Here is a 15514-nt window from a genome sequence, read left to right on the forward strand (position 1 = left end):
CCAATTATAAATTCATCATAAATACCACATTCTTCACTTTAAAATAAACTATATTGAAATAATGAAATTTCTTATTTATTTCAATCTCAAAACTGTACATTACCATTGCCCAGTGTTTTGTATTTAGGGTTAGGATTGCTTCATGCATTGAGTAGTTACCAAGTAAGAGAACAGCAGTGAACATAGATTACTTTCATAATATTAATCTGGTTATGGTCCAGTATTAACCATACAAAAAAAAGAGTAATAGGGAAAATGGTATAAAAGGATTTTATGTTTATGATTAAAAATAAACTGTAGCAAAATAATTGCATTAGTGTTTTAACTACATTTATTATGAGTGTTGCTTGTTTGCTCACACTTCACAGTCAAAATACAGCATTGCCCCAGCCAAGGTCACCCCCACTACCTATCCAGCCCGTGAAGACAAGTCGAGATTCAGCAATGTACCAACACAACAATAAACAACATTCCAATGACCATGATATGTTTACCAATGCATATAACAGTAGTCAGTATCATCAGTTGTCACAGCACACAAATAATGCGTTCAGGGGGAGGGACATGTTTGAACAGTCTGGAGGTGTGGCAAGAGTAGACAGAGACTGCCGATCGTCTGTCTCGACACATCTGACCGATAGAATGGAAAGGATTGAGAGTGAGTAATGTATCTCAGTCTGTTATTGTCATTATTTACAGATGAATTATTTTTGTGAGTCATCTCATAACAAAGCCTTTGTCCAACATTTCCCGTCTTGCCACAACCTTTCCTCAGGTCCAATAAAACTACTATCTTGTGAACATTTTTATAACAGATGTTTTCGTATACTTCATTCTATTTTTTGCCATCTCTGTATACCTTACACCTGTAAGTAGGGGTGTGGGTATAAACTACAGGCTCCGTTAACTAATCCTATCAATAACTTCGCTAGAGATCCCCCATTTCATTGTGTATGGATTTCTAATTGTACTTTCTTGTGCTCTGTCAGTTGAAGAATCTCCAGAATTTCTGCAACCATTGGACATAGCACCTCCTCTCATCATGGAGCGGCGTGACCATGGCAAAAACCTGGAGATGGTGAAGACGAAGCTGTTTGGGCCTAGTAGTGCAGCATACTTCACATACAACAGAGTTACCTGGAGACTTTGTGTCAGGAAGGAGGTAAGTTCATAGCAAGCTGAACAAGAGACCATTATGAGATATTTACAATCTCCCTTCAGCTCTCTAGATCTAGACTCTGTTTATGTGAGAGATGTCTTCCTCAAAAATGGCTTATTAAATAAAAATGAATTTCCAATTAGTTTAAAGACAATAATTAAAGGTATAAATTAGAATAAAGGAAGGTAAGTGTGGTACATCTTTATATTTATTTATTCTGTATTCATTTGTCTTGGGATAGGGACCAGTGGCAGGCTGTAATTGACCTCTTTGGATTCATAAAAGGCAGGAAATTTTGATATTATAATAAAGTATCACTGTTGAGGACCTTTTGTCATTTCATAATTATCAGTTTCTTTTGGAACGTGGTTGTTAATGTTATTCATAACTGATTCTGTAGATCAGAGATTTTTGAGCAACTTGTAGTTGTTCAGCAAGTTCCTGCTCTTCATGGAACTCAAATTTGTATTAATGGTTCACAAGAGTCTGACACTGGACCCTGTCTTGAATCAGATAAAACCATTCTAATCTACACATTTATCTCATTGCATTTGCAGGTGTTTGCGCCAGGTGAGACACTGGGCAGTCCCTTAGCACTCCATCTGGTGTTCTGCCAAGTAGTTCAGGATTGTCTTTATCCCACCAACTGCATCAGAGTTAGCAGAGAACAGCGTTCCAAAATGAGAAAGGTACATCATTATTTCACAATTTGTTACAAATTTTAGAAAATAGACATATTTACTCACATTACTGGGAAAAGAGGAATTTTCTCTATTCTTTTGTTACAGCTGCTGGATAGCTATGGAGTGACAATAAATAATCTTCACTCCTCACATCAGAAAGTCACAATCAAGAAGAATATTGTTGACATGGCAAAGGACTGGCCGTTATACTTCTCTCGCATCTTTCCTGTCTCAGTAAGTTGAGTGACATGTTACATTTATGCTGGACTTGAACATCACACCTTTGCCACTCTAGTTCAAGAAGATTGCTGTCTTCTGGGTTGTTGCAGCATGTAGTTTGGTTGAATATTTCTGACATTTCAGAAGCGCTTGCTACATCATCAGATTGATCATCACCCTGGTGAAGGTGGCAGCAAGCACCTCTGAAACATCAGTATACTTTTACCAGGCTAAATGTTGCAACAACCCAAAAGACAGCTGTCATTATACTTGCCAATTTGAAAACCTGAAATCACACAAGTTATTGTTTAGCTATGACTTGATCTTTTTTTTTAGAATAAAATAAAACAGTTTTATGTAACGTTATCAGAAGCACATGCACACGTACAGCATTCACTACACTGCAATCGTGTTTTTCTCTTCAGAAGCTTTAATCATCTCGTTATTTAGGGTGGGCATCAACATCCGGCAGTCCAGCAATTGGCAATTTCACACTCTGGTGTTCGACTTGTGCGTCGAGAAAAAGGGCCTATAGAAGATGCCCTGCAGGTGCTGGATGCATTTAGGTAAGGCCTATTAAATATAACTTACAGATTAATTTTAGATGAGAAAAATTTGAGTACTCAACAGATTGTGTACTCTTCATTATATTTCTCTGATTATTTATCTTTCTTCATGGATCACATCCTAGAATTCTAGTGTTGAATGCAGAGGTGCTTTTGTGGCATCTGCCACCATCATTTTCTGTGTATCTCTAGGTATGTGTGTTTCAGTATGTGGTCTTAGCATTGCACACTACTTCAGTGTAATTTTATTGTTTTGGGACATTGTGAATGTTATTCTATTGCCTGTGAAAAACCTTGCTTTCAAAATTTGTTAATCTCATTTTTTTTATTCTGGCATAGAAAAAAGCCATGGTCACAATTTCATTGACTCAACAAGTGTTTTTTGAGTGAATTGGGTGTCATCTGTTTGTCTGAATGTCAGTGAGTGTAGTGGTGAAACTGATGATGTACCATGCCCTGTCCCCACTCATTTCTTCCTCCTTGGTTTAATCATACAATTAATATGTTGTAAAAGTGCAAATTATGAAGCTCTTCATTATGTAATTTTCTCCATCCTGTCTCATATGTTAAAATATTCTCCTCAGCACTTTATCAAACATCTTTATATTAATGCATATTGAGCAGCTGATTTTCACACCTATTAAATGGCTATAATTATAGTTTCTATATGTAATTTGAGTACAGAAACCTTCTAAACATTTTGCATTTTGGTAAATAAGTCCATTACTTAACCAGTTTGAATCTTTCTTTCATAATTTTAAAGGAAATGTTTTTAAGATAAATGCATATTAGAACATGAGGTCTCAGAGAATGGTCGAATACATATGATAATGGAAGATAAACATGTGTTCTTCGTGTGTATTACAAATTGTCTCAGAGGTGACAGATGCACATCTATTACTGTTTCAGCTTTGAAGAAATTTCTGAAACTTGTGTGCCAAAGGGAAGTGCAGTACAGCTGGTGCTAACATCTGGTATCCGCTTCTTACTGTACTCACATCGAGCTAACCAGATCCATGCCATGATAGAGAAATACTGCCTTGACAATGAAAAGGTAGGAAAACAACTTTATTATTTTGTAAAACTTGAGGTTCTCACAGCGGTGATGACGGAGGCAGTATGACCTCTGAAACGTTGGTAAACATCGACCAGACTACACAGCGCAACAACCCAGAAGATGGAAATCTTCAACTTTATTATTTTGTCTCGTTACACAGGGATGATGCTATTGTTTCAGCAGATGAATCTGGACTAGACAAACAGAATGTCTCCAGCTTAGATCTCAGTCAGGATGTGCTGTCATTACTAATATCTTATGTTTCAGTCTCCTTAAGTTTGCCATGACAAGTTCCTTTTACATTTTTTCCTCATGTTTTAATACAGTCTTCCTCACCTTTTACAACCTTTTGGTCTGTATTTGTAAAGTCTTTTGTCAAATTTACTTTTCTTCTATTCACTGTAAATGATTGAATCAGTCACATATAGTCTACCATTTTATTTAAGATGTCTAATATTTTAATTCACTGATTCTTTGGTTTCCAATATGATCACTTCTAAATAGCTTTTAAGAACCTCTTTTTTTAAATACATTAACATGTCTCATTGATCAGCTAAGAGTTTAACATTTTGTTCTGTATAATAATGTGATAGTATAGCCATTGGTTCGTGAAACTTTAAAAGAATATTTAAGACCATCGGAGGACTCTGTCCTTGTGGGCCAGAATACTGTGACACTTCCCAGAGATCACAAATGTGAAGGTCACAGCCTAAGGTTACAGTGCAACGTCCATAACAGTGAAATCACCATTTTCACATCAGGACATGAACATAGGTTTAATTCACTCTGCAAGCATCAACAGGGAGGAGTAGGGTCATGGCGTTTTGGTTTTCTTCTTAGAGTCTGCTATAATTGGTAATTGTAGTTTTATGATTAACCCAGAAATGTAGCATCTGGCTTGTTTCTGTTGTGTGTGCCTTTGTTATTATGTCGTCTTCAGTGTACAGTCTCTTGTAATGTGACATATAACCTTGATCTTTGACCCTAGGAAACACATTTGTATGTGTCAATGGATACTACAGTTTAATTAATATTTAGAAAGCAAAAATTTATTTTCCTATACATTTTTTAACTTCAGATGCCTATACAGGTATTTGTAAGAAATTAGCACAGTGAATTACAAATTGGTTTTACAATATCAAGTAGTTGTTTTACAGATACCAGCACTTTGTAGCCATTAGAAGATCAAACTTAAGATCAGAAATTTTAAGAATTGAGATTGCAGTCTTTTGGGTTGTTGCTATGTATAGTTCAATCCAGAACATGGAGAAGCATGTTCCACCAAAATGTTTATATACGGCCACAAACTACATGACCCAATAACCCAGAAGACTGTAATCAAATTCAAACCATTGCAAAAAGTTCAAGTTCTGTAGTCTGAGAATGTAATCTATTGTTTAAGGATTACAACTACAAGGAGAATATTTGTATGTAATGCCTGAGCGTGGGCTTTCTGCTCATTCACTGCATGGCTGCTACATTTTTTACTTGGTCAGCTAGGACAGTGAGTGATGTTTACTCTATCGAGTCAGACAGTCTTGTTTAAGAATTCCTTTGTGTAGGATGTGATTAGGTTTACACTTTAGCAGCAGTTGTTTTCATATGAATCTTTTGAAGTTTATTTCTGCTAGGAAGAGTCAGAAGAAAGTTTGTCAGTGTTCAGGTTCCTAATAGAAGCATTATTCAGAAGCACGTTGGAAAACAAGAATAACTAGTAGGTTAATAGACAGAAAACCAAACATATCATTATCAAATATTAACAAAATAAAAGTTGGGTGATGTCAGAGCTCATCTTGAATGCACATCATAAGTCTCTTTGAATGCCTTGCACAAGAAACAAGAATATCAAAAGGCACTGCGAGAACTGTTACCAATTATTGAAACTGTGGCCTTACAAGAAATGTCATGTGGAAAGAAAGAGCAACATAGGTAGAAATTGATGTGGAGGAGAGGCTGTCTGAAGGCAGAGGAAGAAGGAGAGGCTTGGTTGTCAGGTGACCCACATAAAGTGGAAACATCTTAGGAGGAAGAATTTTTCCCGTTTGACAATTGCATGAAACAGTTAATGTCAGTGTTTAAACTAAAAGTAAATTGCAGGTGTCCAGTATGATTATACCATTCCTTGAGGCAGTACTGGTTTTGAATAGGATGTTGTTTCTGTAGTTAACCTTCACATACCATTCAGTAGAACTTTGATCTTTTCATTTTGTTGCCCATCTTGTTATTCTGGTTTCAGTTAAAGGGTGAACTGTGTTGGCCTTCATTTAACTATATGGATGAAGCCAAATAGAATGTGCAGTTACATATCACTAGAAATATGACAGTTTTACTGACTTGCATTTATAATACCTATTTCAGCTTTGTAGGATTTGAGGTTATGTCAGCTTGTAAAAAAATATTACCAAAAATTGCAAGATAATTTTTTTCTATCACAGCTTACTTTGGAAGAACAAGAAATGCACAAAGTATTTTAGTGATAAATTCTTTGAACAAATAATGAAGCTTGCTTATAATATAATAATTTATATTTTCCTGTTGCTTCCTTTCTGTTGGGTTCAGATATTGTCTTCAACACTTAGTTCACAGACACCCAGTCTCTGTTCCTCCTGTGGAAGAAGAAGCCAAGTTGTACACTTATGTTAACAATGGGCAAAATTATAGTTTTGCATATTAATCTTTGCATTTGTAGATAGAAGACAGGAAGACATTAATTCTGAACTGATTTTAAGTGGGCCACATTTTATAAAATTTATTAGCATTTCTTATATTATGATTTTGCCCTGATTTAATTTTCACTATATGAAAATATAACTAACTCCTGCCAAATCCGGAAGTCAAACATTCGACATTCCAAATAGGAGACAAACACTGAACATTGATGTTGGCTTCATGCTTTTCAGTCTTCTGTAACAGTTCTAGGTTCTGCCGTTTAGAAAGTTCATTTTGTATAATACGTGTATTGAAACATAGTCAGTGGTATGTTTGATGTTCCAATTCTTTAAACACATTTATAGAAGTCAGACATGCAAGTGCTTTATGGTGTATGTGTGCACAAGGATGCCTAAACACATTTAAATGGTTAGCAGTGGTTACATTCCCGTTCATAAGGACGACAGCTTCAGCATTTGCTGTTGTAAGTACTCTTACCACCTAACTGTATGTGTTCTTAGTATTTCAAAGAATGATGTCACACTTATTTTATGTTGAATATGTCAAGAGTTTAACAACAGGCATGCAATTTGCCCTCCTTCAGAATCATTTATATTTAAGTTAATTTAAGTTTGCTCTCCAAATAATGTTGGTCATTGCTGTTATTTTGTGCAGTAAGGTACTTTTAGGTAGACCTTTTGAACTTAATTCTCCTTCAATAATTTTAGGTGCGTATTAAAACCAAAACAGCATTTTGCAAATATATCAGCTAGTCATGGATTTACGCCTAAAATAGTTTAAAGTTAGCTTTAAAATATATCATTGGATAATAAATTATCATCGTGGTTGTTATTGTTAATTTAAATTTGGAGCATGCATTTGCCTATGCATTTCAGAAGTTTGCAGACATCAACATAGACCTATAATGACAATTTTTTGGCTATTATAAACAAGTATTCTACATACCTAGCTGTTGAATGCATGAAAATTGTACCTGCACTGTCATTACTCTAATTACCCTTCACCAAGAACCTTGGAAGCATTTGTCTGTAGCTTTACAGTGGGCTTTTTCTTCCTTTTGGAGGTCAGTTTTCATTTAGTACAGCACAGTGAGATTGTGTGCAGAAGTGTGAGGCACGTAGTCACTAAAGCTATAAATGGGAGTGGTAGAAATTGACTGAGACGAAAGGATACTAGAATGGACTTTAGAGCGAAAAACTTAACCTGCACTACATACAGAACATTACAATAAAATGATCAGTTGCTACATATTTTCATAGTGTTGCGGTTCTGCACACAAGAAAGAAATTCTGAATCACATGTAAAGATGTGTTTTCATGATATAATTGTGCAATTTTCTATACTGTACCTAATAATATTATAGGTTGAGGATTTAATTATTTGATTTATCAATTAAGGTATGTTGTTAATTACTCCACACTAAATAGACTAACTTAATTTTTAATTGGCTTGTAACTTGTGAAGCTTTAATGAGATCTAGATGTAATAGTAGTTTACAGTCAGTGCTTATCACTTTACGGTGATTCAGTTTATGACAGTCTTCAGTGTTTTGTAATTAATTATGTTAGATAAAAATTTCATGTAAGTTATAGGTTGTGGTCTTCTGGGTTGTTGTGTTGTGTAGTATTTTGGCTGTATGTCAGCATTTCAGAGGAACATACTCCCTCCATCTTCAGGGTTGAAGTGAGTAGTATTAGGAAGTGGGATCAAGCCAAGGGGATTGGCCAATCAGAGCCATGGGATGAGGAGGGGAGATCAAATCAAGGATTAGGCGGTGGCTAGGACATGTCGTGTGAATGGGAGATGTGAGAAATGCTTTTGAAATTTTCATCAAAAAACCCAAAGGGAAGAGACAACATTGAGAACTAAGGTGTATATGAGAGAACAATATTAAAATCGATCTTTGGGTTTGAAGGTATGAATTGGATAAATCTGGCTCAAGATAGGGACCAGTGGAGCTCTTGTGAACACTGCATTTAAACATCTTGTTCCATAAAAGGCAGGGAGTTAGCTGAGCAACTGTTTGTTTTTCAAAAAAGGCAATACTTGTTTTGCATATGGAGGTGAGCTTGTTGGTTATGCCCCATTTTTTTGGCAGGTTTTCGTTGAAACAGTATGTTTTGAAAACTATATTTTACTTTCATACTATTCAACAAAATTCAGTACATTTTTTAATATGTCTACATAAAAATGTTATGCATATTATGGATTAGTAGGACACACCTGACAAGTTTAATTGGTATACAGTATTGCAGTCAATTCCATCAACTTTTACTCACTTAGGTGGCAGACATGTTTCAACTCAGTGGAGCCACCTTCAGTGCACTTAAATTATTACACAGTCATGTCTGTCACAACCTTTCAGTTCTGTTTTTTTTTACAATTATTAATTGTTCAGTAATGTTTTAGAACCTACTTCAGTGAGATATGTTACTTTTTTACAATATGTACATTCAAAAGAACAGTAGTCTAATAACGTTGAGATATTTAGTCTTGTGTTTCTAAAATAACACCACCAATTTTCTGTAAAATAAACATTACACTTTTAAGGTCTCTAAAAATGGAAGAGATAAGCTTGGTGTAAGTAAAATACTTTTTCTTTTTTTTAAACTGCCTATAATCTGTTACATACCAAGTCCTTCTATAATCTGTAGAAAGTGCAGATGTTTAACGATGCGATACAAAGTTACACAGTTTTGTTGTTCTGTGTTCCACTTGACTTCCTATGCTGAATTACTCTGCTTCTGGTTTTGTGTAAGTAATTCTCTTGTTTGCATCAAATCAATTTCCTGCTTGGATTATCACACTAAACAACTTTTCCATAGCCATCTTTTAAATTGCAAAACAAACAAAAAAATTCTTGTGAAACTCAGTATTAATTCCAATGTAAATTAGTTAGATGTGAATAATCTAAAACTTAAGATGTTTTGCTTTGGTAAGATAAACGTATCCTATAATAACTGTAGATGCTGCTGTTTTTTTTCAATTAAAAACAAATTATACTTTGGCCAATATTACTGACTCCAGTATTATCAGTAATACTTTAACACTGTCATTTGTACTCTTCACCACAGGGTGATGAAATCAAAGATTGTCAGGTGGGCTGGGGTTATAACACATGGGAAACAAGAAATACACGCAAAATGGAAGAGGCAACTTGTGAGACCTAGATGAGGTGGAAGAATATTAAATTTAATCTTAAATAAATGAGGTTTGAAAATGTGAACTGGTTTGACCTGAATCAGGATAGAGTCCAGTGGCAAATTGTAGTAAAGCAGTGAATTTATTCACCTGTTGAGTAACTGGTTAGCTCAAGGAGGATTGTTTATCCAGGAGTGAGTTTGTTATAGCCCTTGTTTCACATTACATTTAATTTTATTTCTTAACATATACCTGAAACTTTGAAGGTTATTCTTTAACCAGTATTCATTGAGTTTATTTGTGCATTATTGGTAGTGGCATGAACTCTCCATTTGATACATTAATCTTAAACAACCCAGGAAATGAATATGCATCCCCTATTGCATTTTCCTAATTTGGTACATTATTATACTGTGTTTCTGTTAATCCTCACTGAAGGAGTGATTTTGAACTTACATTTTCCATTTTTATTCAGCAGTATTTGAAACCAAATTTCTCCTTTTCAACCTTTAACTTATCAGTAACTGTAAATCCTATCTTGAAACACATAATATGCCAATTATAATTTATATGAGGTCATACGGTAAATAATTATTTAATAACAACTAAGAAAGCCCACACAAACTGGGTGTTATATATTACTGGTCTTATATGTAGGTAAAGAAGCCAGTAACAGGAGTCAAGTAATCACAGCAAAATGTTCAAACGGTACATGAACATGTGGTATGACTTTTTGTTTGAATGAATTGCAGAACTTTGAGTCATTACTTTACAATTGGGTCGTACAGTTGTACGTTTGCTTTGATCTTGAGTGTACATTATGTTGGAAATATAAGTTAGTCATTCAGAATTATCTTAAAGCAAAGGGAATATTGAATATACTTTAATATATATTGTCACTGTTAACATCTTATGCCCCAGTTTATTATCTGTTACTCATTTACAGTGAATCAGTTTTTATTTCTCTTTGATTGAACATTTTATGAGTCGGTAGAATTAAATTTAATGAACTTATGGTATTTGAGGTTATAATGGCAATAAAAATTTAAATTGTGGTCTAATGTTTATAAAGCTGCATAGTTTTTTAGGTGCTTTACAATGTTCAGGTGGAACCTACTACCTCCATCTTTAGTGAAATATATTCCTTGTAAATGTTGATAATCACGTGTGTCATGACTAGAACCAGTGTGGGTGCTTTCTGTTTCCTGAATGCAAAATATAAATTCAATTTCTAGAATTACTTTATTCCTGTTTTTTAATACATTGAGACCATTTGGCCAGGTACTTACTCCCAAGTTCTTCATCAGTCTGTTTATAAAAGACTGAAACAATAAACTTAGCTTTGTGTAGCAAATGTGAGGCTTTTAATCTAAAGGATCAGTGACTAACAACAATGACAATTGAATAGGAAGGCGTGGGAGCAGGTCTTGCCTTTGTTGTTGTTCTCACTCTATATGGTAATCATTTATGAGTCTGCACAGCAAAGAGCGTGTACTAGAAGGTCATTTGAGTCAAGGTTACACAAAGCAATCTTTTTGCCCAACCAGAGCTACTGTTTTGCATCACACATACAAACATACATGACAGCCTTCCATAACTCCTGCAACTCCATATCCTGTTGCAACAAGACCAGGCTTAATTTTAATTGTCAGCTTTTCCATGGAGTTAAGTTAATTAATATTGTACCTTTCAATCTCTGCATCCTCTGTAGCTGGTGCCTCATAGTTTGATATTTGAGAACAAACACAGTCTATTTTTATTTTATCCACAAGTCAGTTGTATAAAAGAGTAACACTTGACTGGAGACCTACATTCAGTTCATTTACATTGTGACTCATTGCAGGATTAGAATTTCTTGAGGGTGATGTATTTGCTTATAGCCAGTTCAGAGATCTTGCAATGTAGCTGCAGCAATTAACTTGCAAGATGGTGTAAATTTCAACCATTGAATGATTCTGACTTATTATTTTGACCCTTTGAAGTAGAAACTAATCTGAATAATTTCTCTAAATTATGTTTTTTCCCACCAATATGTTAAATGTGGCAAAAGAGTTAAACTTTGTTGGAGTAATGACAGGTTAAATAGTGTCTTCTCTTTGAATCCTTCACCAAGGCTTATAACTCTTAAGTAATTGGAAGTACTGATAAAATTATGATGTCATTTGTACCATATGGAGATTTTTCATACCTAGAAATAGAAATTGATTTCAAGTGCTGTATTCATACTTTAAGACTGTTTATTACTTCAGTCACAAAACTACAATTCATTATTATTGCAGTATGAGTTTCCTTAGTTGTTTCATCTAAGTTTATTTTCTTTCCTGGCATGACAGAAGCTGCATTCAAAAAAGGAGTAAAAAATCTTGTAAGTGCAAGCGTACATGAACATTACAAAGAATATAGGCAAAACAGTCTGTGCTTTATTCTAGAGGTGGCTTACTCACTGTTATTTTTACACATTTCCTCCTCCTGTTTCAATATTCTCCCTTTAGACTTCATTTTTTGCTTTTTATACGTACTCTTAGGAGATTGGGGTTTTGAACCCTTGCTCCCTCTTTTTGAACAAGGTAACGAGTTTTTAGATTTAATTATAATCATTTAATTAGCTAAGTTGTTATTTTTAAGAATTTGGTGTTAGAGCTAATGGAACATCACTGCTAGTAAGGCAGTTGGTTAGTAGTTCAGGTATAGCTGTGCTGTAGTGGAGCAGACAACATGCAGTACAACACTGTTGGTCACGCTGGATACTCACCATTATAAGCAGCAACAGATGGCTCAGGAAGCTGCCCAACCGTAGCTACATTAGTCATCATCAGCCGTCAAGTAATATCGCCATGACATGACATCTTTTCTAGTTCAATCTTTGCTTCTGTCTGCTATGTTGCTTTCCTGCTTTGTGTTCTCCTACGTGACTGCCTGCCATGCTGTTTGCAGTTATATCATTCACTAAGTAAACATGGCAAACAAAACAAGTTGTCTCCCTCTACGTACACTTGAAAAGCTTGTTCACCTTTTATGAGTAAGTAAGCAGACTAATAACTGCACTTCTAATGCTTTTATTGTTATTAGGTAGTAATATATACTGATTCACATTTTGTGATTTAACTGCTGGTCAGAGCATGAGTTTAAAATAAATGCACTCGTTTGCTTACATATGGAAGATTCCACTTTTGTCTCAGGCAAGTCATTGACTGCCCTGATCAGTTTTCAAATGACCAATTCCTCTACTATCCTTTCCTTTTGACCATACATAATTATATCTTCATCCCATTTGAAGTTTAGTAGCTTTTTCAATTCTTATATCACTGTTAATATACTAACCAAGAAAATTTACAGTAAACATAATTCATGTCATATTTATAAACCTCAATTGCAATATCTGCTCAGGATTTTCAGAGTTTTGTTTACTGATTGTTTAGCTCAGTTGCCATTTTTCTTGAAAGAAGTAAGTGGCTGGATTATGAAACTTAAGAAGAAGCAAAGAAAAGGAAGATTTAAGTTGCAAAAAAAAAATTCAAACAGCAGAATAAGCTGATAGTACCTTAGTATTATAGTTAATTTGCAGAAGTTATCCTTGAATTTCTCCAAAGACAACTAACCACCTTCATTGGAATGAATTTTTTTTTAACACAAACAAAAGTTTTCTAAGCATGCCATCAATAAGGTTAGGTCATTTGTCAATATTAGCAGAAGGATTGAAAGGGAAATTGTGTGTAACAGTTGCTTAGTTTATGTAGTATAAAAAATAATGGCTCAGTGATTATAAATGCTGAATTGAATGGAATTTGAACAGTGACTTGTCACCTGGAGGAACTAAGGATAGAAATCTTTTCAGAAGATAAGAAAATGATGGTATTAAATGTTTGTGTACTGTAAGGATAAACTTATCACCAGGAGCTTTATAATAGGGGCAGAAATTACGAGCAAAATATTTTCAGGACCTTAAATCTTTTTCATTAACAGTTATCTTACTGCTTACTATCTTTTATAATTATAATAATATTTATTTAGATATGCTATAAAACATGCCTGCTTGTTTATATTATTCATCATGCATTTTAACTTCAAAAGCATGGATAAATATTCTCTATAGTGCTAATTCAGTAACACATTTGTGAAGGACAGCTAGTTTCTGCTTTCTGTAATGATTATTACACACTTACAAAAATATTTCTTTATCATCATCATCCTTTGCTTTTAGATCTGATGGCCTTGCTGTACCTTTCTCTCTGTTCCTTCCCACTCCTCCACTTCATTCCCCTATCCTTCTGTCACTCTAATCCCCCTTCTACTACTGCTAGTAGTAAGCAACTGTTGTGGTTTTCATGGTTTGCATTTCTTAAAGCAGTAATAACTGAAACACGTTTTGGATGCTGTTTCACTACGCTATCTCTTTTTATCCTTCTGTCTGCGTACAGCAGTTTTCTAACAGGCTCCACTGATGCAGTTTATTGGCACATCATTAGCACAGGTGGGAGTGAGTGTTGCTTGTGGATAAATTAGTCGTCTGTTATGTCTCTAACTGTGAAGTTATCTTGCTACAAGTCACATGGCAGTGCAGTTCTACTTCAGCATACTATGTTTGTTCTTCAGAGGAGGACAGATATTGTCAGTTGATTGGCATTGGATGTTAACATCGTTAAGAAATTGTTTGGTCTCAAAGTGCAGAAACTTAGGTGTTTATGTTCTTCATCACATAAGATCTTTAAACTTTTGTAGAACTGAAGTAAGTGTTGCTGTGGTTACGTTGATTTCTTCATGTTGTATGACTGCTATGAAAACATTGTTTAATTTGGTGCGTGTTATCCTGTGATTATGGAGGGAACAACAGTGATCGGAAATATTATATATGTCAGTGTCGATATGTTTGGATACATACAAATGACTGTTACGGCTGTCATATCTGGGTGGAAACAGTTTTAAGCCTTTCTGCTCTCTGTGATACTTTGTACTCAGGACTAACTTTCAGAAATAATTCCAGAAGTAAGCGTCTGTGACATTAGTTGTACAGCTTGAGAATTGTCAGGTGTTTGGCTGAGGAATAATCTTCTTGGAGTTTGGATTTAATGTAGGTAGGACAGTGTGTGATATGAGCTGCGTAATTATTACTCTGCAATTTATAGTTCAAGTCCTTTTTGTGGTAACAGTACTGTCACTTATTGTTCTGATTTCATTAACTTTGCAGGAGTGTGATTGATGTTGATTCTGAATTTAACATACAAGAATATTCTTATTAGATTTAATACATTACTTTGTGTTGTATCTAAGAGAAGACATAAAACAAGTGAAGTTGACTGTGGGAATCAGACTATCCCATGTTGGAGGTAACTCATATGTGATTGGGATTGATGGTTGCATTTAGTGTCATGATTAGGAACTGCACGGTTTTTAACTTGAAATGCAGATGAGGAAGTCACTACTATAATAACTGGTTTCCGTAGCAGCAGAATAACGTGTTTGTGTGTGTGTATTGAACCGGGTTTCCGTAGCTGGTAGCATTATCCTATTATGTGGCTTGATGACCTTGATACACTCATTCTCTCAGTGATGATGCAATAGCCATATCATAGCAACAGTTAATTCTTGGGTGTTACAATAATTGCAGAAACGTGTGTTTTTTATTTGTTGTGACTGGACATTATGTAATGGTTCAGGTTTCTTTACTTCTGCTTAGAGTGTGTGAATACGACATGTCAGCTAATTTATTTTTATGGTGTGAATCATAAAATACAGAGCACACATACAGGAAGTCATGGTACAGTGAATGTATGCTCACTGCTGAATTCAATCTTCTTGATAGAAATGTAGAGCTGGTTGAAACTGGGAAATGTGTCAGTATGCCTACATTTTGTAGAAGAAATAAATGTTGGATGTTAGGCCCCATGAAGCATCCACCTCTTTATAGAAAGGAATAATTAAACTATGGAAAGAGTTTGATTTAGTTTTTATGTTGTTATAAAAGATATTCAAAATGCCAGGAGAAATGGAAATTACTGAAGAACCACATTCAGGGAAGAAT

General features: G+C 34.8%; 1 protein-coding gene across 8 annotated transcripts in view; it reads left to right on the top strand.

Moving 5' to 3' along the window:
- Positions 1-15514, top strand: part of Myo10A (unconventional myosin 10A) — a 95811-nt gene that overhangs the window by 62795 nt on the left and 17502 nt on the right. For all 8 annotated transcript variants that reach the window (XM_087342532.1, XM_087342524.1, XM_087342525.1 and 5 more), the window contains 6 exons: positions 369-658; positions 990-1162; positions 1717-1848; positions 1948-2076; positions 2512-2627; positions 3537-3681. In XM_087342532.1, the coding sequence (XP_087198658.1) occupies positions 369-658; positions 990-1162; positions 1717-1848; positions 1948-2076; positions 2512-2627; positions 3537-3681 (985 nt within the window). The remainder of the gene's footprint in view (positions 1-368; positions 659-989; positions 1163-1716; positions 1849-1947; positions 2077-2511; positions 2628-3536; positions 3682-15514) is intronic.

Source organism: Zootermopsis nevadensis, unplaced genomic scaffold, assembly GCF_977971745.1.
Source record: "Zootermopsis nevadensis isolate Lab colony 2312 unplaced genomic scaffold, Znev_1.0 Znev_ptg000003l, whole genome shotgun sequence".
NCBI lineage: Eukaryota > Metazoa > Arthropoda > Insecta > Blattodea > Termopsidae > Zootermopsis > Zootermopsis nevadensis.